This window comes from Nyctereutes procyonoides, unplaced genomic scaffold, assembly GCF_905146905.1.
Source record: "Nyctereutes procyonoides isolate TBG_1078 unplaced genomic scaffold, NYPRO_anot_genome, whole genome shotgun sequence".
In the NCBI taxonomy this organism is placed as follows: domain Eukaryota; kingdom Metazoa; phylum Chordata; class Mammalia; order Carnivora; family Canidae; genus Nyctereutes; species Nyctereutes procyonoides.
The window spans coordinates 5114455-5121298 of record NW_026575042.1 but is presented as its reverse complement, the minus strand read 5'-3'; the positions used below and the strand labels follow the sequence as shown (position 1 = coordinate 5121298).

The window sequence follows — 6844 nt, the reverse complement described above, 5'->3', positions numbered from 1 at the left end:
GGAAGCAAATGACTTCAGGTACAGGACAAGGAAAGTGCGCGATAATCCTAAAACATCTCATACTAGAAAGCACGGGGGAAAAAGGAGGCAACAGCAATGCTTCCACGGGCAACCTCAGTATAATTTGAACATAGCGATGCATTATAACACATTGGGGAGACAAAATTAAAAGGATCCTTGAATAGTGCCAAAGAAGAACAGAATTATAAAGTCACCATTTTGATGCCAGAATGTGATTATTAATTCAGGCAGTGATCATCGACAGAAAACAAAACAAGTGGGTAAAAATTTTTGAGGAATAAGATAGGCATACAGTTTCAAAGAATCTCAAATTACCCATTACAAAGGATAAAAACTATAGTGACTCCTGAACATCACAGAAGTAAGGGGTGCTGACCTCCACAGAGGTGAAAACTTACAGGTAACACTTAACTACTAGTAGCCTACTGTGGACCAGAAGCCTTATCAATAAAATTAGCATATTTTTTGTATTCTTATAATAAAATTAACTAGACAAAAGAAAATGCTATTAAGAAAATCATAAGATGGGCAGCCCGGGTAGCTCAGTGGTTTAGTGCTGCCTTCAGCCCAGGGCCTGATCCTGGAGACCCTGGATCGAGTCCCATGTCAGGCTCCCTACATGAAGCCTGGTCCTCCAGAAAATACATTTATAAGACTGCACTATAAAATATATACACATATAAGTAGACCCGTGCAGTACAAACTTGTGTTGTTCAAGCATCAAGTACTGTGGATCTGGGGGAACATTCTTAACCAAGTGATCCTCTGAGCATCACCAGTAGTCCAACAAACTGAAATTCCAATGCCTCCCAATGGGATGCAATGAGAAGTACACAATATCAGCTACACAAAAACAGAAGTTTAACCTGAATCTAATCATGGAGGAGACAAATTCAGACTGGAAGATTCTATGAAATAACTGACCCAAACATTTCAAACAAGTTAATATCACAACAGCAGCAACATGAAATCTCAAAAAAGACTAGATGAAGAAACATGCCAAATGCAGTGGGTGACATTTGCCTGGATCAGTCATAATAATATCTATAAAATCATTTTTGAAAAAATTGATAAAATTTGAATATGAGCTATATACTAGGTAATATAATATTGGTAAGTTTGTTTTAAATCTCTTGGGCATGTCAATGGTATGGGTTACATAGAGGAGTAGCTTAGTCCTTTAGAGATACATGGTGAAGTATTTGAGGGTGACACATCATGATGTATGAATCTCAAATGATCTTCATTTGAGAAAGAGAAAGCAAAAGTGGTGAAGTGTTTACCACTAGTAACTCTAGATAAAGAAAATCTGGGGATTCATGATGCTTTTCGTTGAACTTTGTTGTACCTTTGAACATTTCTAAATAAAAAATTAGCATCAAAAGGAAGTATATTTTTTACCTAACTTACAAAATTATGTAAATTGTATGTTTAAGGATATTTTAGTAACAAACAAAAACAAAGCCTTTAAAAACTTCATGTACATTAATAGAAAAGTTATTAAACAAATTATGCCTTATCCATGTGATATATAGACATCAAAATATGAAGCAGATCTATATATCTATATATGTATATACATACAATGGTATATATGTATATATACACACACATGCACATACAAACATGATATACAGATCTTCCTTGACTTACAGTGAGGTTACTTCCTGATAAACCCATTATAACTTAAAAATATTGTTAGGTCAAAAATGCATTTACTACACCTAACCTCCCAAACATCAGAGCTTAGCCTATTCTACCTTAAATGTGCCCAGAACACTTACATTCACCTACAGTGAATATACAATTTCCACATAAAGGGATCCTGTCTACAGTTGGGCAAAATTATCTAACATAAAACCTATTTCATAATAAAGTGTTGAATATCTCATGTAACTTACTGAATAGTGTGTACAGGTGATAGAATGGTTGTTTAAGTACATGATGGTTTTCAGACTACGTATTGTTTACCCTCGTGATAATATGATCATATGGCTTCCACTGGCCTGCATCAGCAGAGACAATCATACATATTGCTATCCTAGAAAGGGATAAAAATTCAGAATTCACAATGTGGTTTCTACTAACCACATAATTGCTTTCACACCATCATAAAATCAAAGAATCATTAAATTGAACCATCGTAAGTCAGGGACCATCGGTACATATTTTAAGGGGGGGAAGTTAAGGTGAAGAAGAGTGTGAATATTGCTCATTTCTGTTACAATAGACAGTTTCTGGAGGGATATACAAGAATGCATTTACAGTGGTTTCCCACAGAGAACAAGATGGGACTCACAGAAAGGATTTTAATTTTCACATTACTCACATCATTACTACAATAATTTGTTTACTATGAGCATGTTATCACTTCTTTAATAAAAAATAGGCATCTATCTCCTTCCCGCTAAAAAGAACAAGATCTTAATACACTATAAAACTCTTAAGATAATAAACCAAAGCCGTAACTATTACTTAACTAACAGTTTTGCTCTGTTGATGAATTAGGCAGTCTTTGATGTTTAGCCAAAGACAGTCTTGGAAGAGGGTGAAGGCCACAGCTACAGGGACAGCTGGCACGTGCTGGTCTAAGTGGACGCACATGAATTAGATGCCATCCCTTCTGCCTGCCTGGGTTAAATTCCATGAACACAACCAACGTCTAGATTCTGAATGGTCCTAAAATTCAGAAGGGAAGTGACCAATTTTAGCCTCATCAAGTATTGTAAGGACCTGGTAAACTGTAAGTCAGAGAACTCATGTGTACTATTCTCATTTCCTTGAAACTTCAGTTATGACCTTGCAGTCAGAGCAATTAATATGATCTCTATTGTTTTCAAATTGGGGACATGAGCTCAGAAAAATTAAGGGACTTGCCCAGATTGTGTTGGTGATGATGATATCAACTTTCTCCACAATATTCTTGGCTACCACTAACAACTGGTTAATATCAGCAAATAAAAATATTAGATATATTTTCACCAGGGAAGCCTGAGCCCAAGAAATATGGGGGAGGTATGCCCCCATCTTGATTTAAATGGGATTATATGTACCCTTTCAAGATGGCTTTCTTATTTATTTAGGCATTCACAGTAATAGCCTCGGATGAAGCAACCAACTTGCAACATTTTACAGGAGTCTATAAGACAGTCTCAGAGACCTGTAAAGCAATTAACTTCTACAGCCATTCTCAACATTTTATCTCTATGCAATTTACATGAGAAGTTAAACATGACAAGGATTACAAACACAGATCTGATGACACCTTTTGTTCATTTGTGGATAAAGCCCAGTGGATTGGGAAAGTTTAGGCAAACAAAATAAGGCGGCCGAGATAATTCATACCATGAGCACGATTCAATAGCATTAGTTAAGCCAAAGGCAGCTAGGCATCTCAAAGCAAGAACTTCCAGGACCATAATCAATACATTACCTCTGACATTTACAAACACCCCTTAGAAGCAAAATACTATTTTAAAACCTTTTAATGTCATTTTATGAAGTTGGCTTGCCCTTTAAATGTCTTTTCATTCCTCCTAAGAATTAAATCAGGTTCAGGGAGGACCCCTTTTTGATTATTTGAACAGCAGCTGGGGATATGAAACTTAAAAAAAGAAGACTCTTGACCTGCTTGTAATAGCCTACTCTCATTGTTACTGCCAATCTTTCAACTCTTCTACTTTCCTTTCTTAATGATTCATGAAAGGCAGTGACAGTTTCTTTCTCTTACGGAAGCCTCTGCTTGAGAACCAAATGGGACTGAAGAGACATGCAGATAAGGCTCTTTTAAGTATGGCTTTAGAGAGCCATGGTCTTGCTTGGTTTTACCAATTTCTGGCACACAGGAGATATCCATTATCTGAGTGCATTGAAGAGTCTGCAAAAGTGAGGATTCCTCTGGTGAACATGGGCAGGTATGAGGCCCTGCATGAGAACCAATGGAACTGGACAGAAGCCAGAAATGAGTGAAACAAGGGCTAGGTATGCTGGCTGTGTGGCTTGTGACTAAGACAAACACAGGCACAAATGGAATTGAAGGTGTCTCAAAAAGTTGTGCGAGGCCCCCAGGTAAGTGCATACATGATGCTATTCCATAATGGTTCTGGAAACTCTTCCATCTCAGAAGAACCCAAAATAGATAGTTTATGTCCAGCCTCCTGAGGATGAAGCCAAGAAGAGACAAAGTAGTTGAATTGCTTTAACAAAATGAAACAGGATACTAGGTATGGATATGGTTCAAAACAAGATCCATAGCTCTCCCCTTTAAACATACAGCCAGCATTAAATTCTTCAGAACAGGATATCTGAGGAGTCACCAGATTAATGGAAGCAGATGTTCTGTGCAGGAAATTTGATACAGAAGTTAGAGCTAAGCCAATCAACAAGTGGTATTTAATAACTCAAAGTTTCCCCCAGAACACTCTAGATTGGAGTCCTCAGTAAGTAATAAAGGCCATACCCTTGGGGCTCAAGTTGTTCTAGTTAGGAATATTACAGTAACATCTTCCCTTTGGAAGTCATGACCATGGAGAAATATAGATAGAGGGTATAAGAAAAGTGACTAGGCTACTGATAGAATAGACAGATCTCTACTCAGTAAAAATGCCAATGCCCTTAAACTAAAGCATCTGTCTAGGAATCATTGAAACCGTCTATCTCAGGACTGTCTGTGTGTGCATCTGCCCTTCCCACTAATCCTACTGTTATCACTGATGAAAATCAAACCTTAATTGGAATCCAGCCTGGGTCTCAGCATAACCCATAACAATTATTGCAGCTGGTACATTGGGCCAAGATGCATATCCAAATGTCAAGACTTATAAGGATCATAGCCTTAAAGCTTTTTATCAGTAATCTTGTCAATTAAGTAAGCTACCATTTGCCTCCCTCTGCTTAGATTTTGAACCAGAGAAAGTTAAAATTCATTGATTCTATCCTCATGTTATAGATAAGGACATTAAAGGTGACTCAGAGACAGAATGATTTGCACAAATGTTCATAGTCAATTTTAGTCAGAAGATAGTAAAGTATTCCTGATTTCATAATTCTCTACCAGTACCATAGTGTTATCTTAGTCAACTAATACAACCCAAATTTCCTGAATTTCAGCTGCCCAGAAGGCCAGATACATGCAGCCCATTCTCTGTAAATAAAGAATAGGGAGCAACCTAAATATTAGTCTGAGACCTCTGATATCAAAGATCTTGTTCTGTTATCCCTGTGATTTCTATTCTATGAGTGCCCTTTGGTTCTATATGGATTCTTTCAAAATATGGCTACCTTTCCATGTGAGGGTTTCCTCAACTGCCCTCATGGCTCTGAGTAAAATGATGATACAACACAGCACAAGACTTGGAATAAGAAGAAATGAGTTTAAGTTTAGATTCTGGTGCTCTATGTCTGTTGGACCAGGAAAGTCACAGGTCAGTTGCAATTTCATCATCTAAAATATAATGAATTCTTAAAGATGATAGACCCAGGCCTGCGGTCGTCCGACCGCGATGCTGAAGGCCAAGATCCTCTTCGTGGGGCCCTGCGAGAGTGGAAAAACCGTTTTGGCCAACTTCCTGACAGAATCTTCTGACATCACCGAATACAACCCAACCCAAGGAGTGAGGATCCTGGAATTTGAGAACCCACACATTACCAGCAACACCAAAGGCATGGGGTGCGAATTTGAGCTATGGGATTGTGGCGGTGATCCAAAGTTCGAGTCTTGCTGGCCGGCTCTGATGAAGGACTCACACGGAGTAGTGATCGTCTTCAATGCTGACATCCCAAGCCACCTGAAGGAGATCGAGATGTGGTATTCCTGCTTCTTCCAGCAGCAGTTTTTACAGGACACTCAGTGTCTGTTGACTGCACACCACAAACCAGGCTCTGGAAGTGATAAAGGAAACCCATCTTTGCCAACCCCCTTGAACAAGCTGAAGCTGGTGCACTCGAATCTTGAGGATGACCCTGAAGACATCAGGTTGGAGTTCATAAAGTATTTAAAAAGCATAATCAACTCAGTGTCTGAAAGCAGAGACCGGGAGGAGATGTCAATTATCACCGAAGCAGCCTTCATACTGATTCTTTCACCTCACAAATAAGGTCTGCTGTTTTCCCAGGGCAGACCTGGAATCTTACCCAGCTACTGATATTTTCTTCTCTCTGTGGCCGTAGAAGAGATTTTCCTTATCTGCTCTAAGGTACCAGTCAGCCAGGGAGTTGACTCATACCATTTGTCCTCTGTCCTAAGTTCAGTTGAGAAAATCCTATTATTGAATTCTGATTCCTTTGCCTCAAACCTCTCCACAAGCTGGAAAACTGAGCTGTTTTTCTTTCCTCTTCATATATGCCAAGTGATAAAAATTGTGGAATTGTAACTGTCAGAACCAAATGATACAGCAGTTTAATTCATGTGTATTGGTTTGAATGTGATTTTCATTCCTTGGTTCACTCAACAAATATTGACTTGTGCTACAAAAAAAAAAAAAAAAAAGATGATAGACCCAAAACATGCATGTGTACCCATTGCATGGTCTATTTGAATTAAAAAAAAAAAATATATATATATATATATATATATATATATATATATATATAATATTGCTGGAAAACAGGAAAGGATGCCAATAATGGACCAGAAAAAAATGGAGGAAGTTCTAGGGGACAGAAAACAAATAAAAGGTGTTGACAGGACAGATGTAAAAGAGAAAAATTCACAACCTAAAGCATGACAAGTAAAGGATAGCATTCGAAATGGAGCCTCAGAGAAGCTTCAGATACAATCAACTTATACCAAAGTGGGCATACACTCTGGGTTAATCATCATGGT

At 38.1% G+C, this 6844-nt stretch overlaps 1 protein-coding gene across 1 annotated transcript; it reads left to right on the top strand.

The window, feature by feature from the left end:
- Positions 1–5506: 5506 nt before the first annotated feature.
- LOC129507171 (intraflagellar transport protein 22 homolog) lies at positions 5507–6313 on the top strand. Its single transcript, XM_055321447.1, has one exon. The coding sequence runs from the start codon at positions 5523–5525 to the stop codon at positions 6114–6116; it is 594 nt and encodes a 197-aa protein (XP_055177422.1). The 5' UTR covers positions 5507–5522; the 3' UTR covers positions 6117–6313.
- Positions 6314–6844: the final 531 nt, after the last annotated feature.

Coding starts and splice junctions, on each gene's coding strand:
- LOC129507171 (XM_055321447.1), top strand. CDS start 5,523: ATGCTGAAGGCCAAGATCCTCTTCGTGGGGCCCTGCGAGAGTGGAAAA.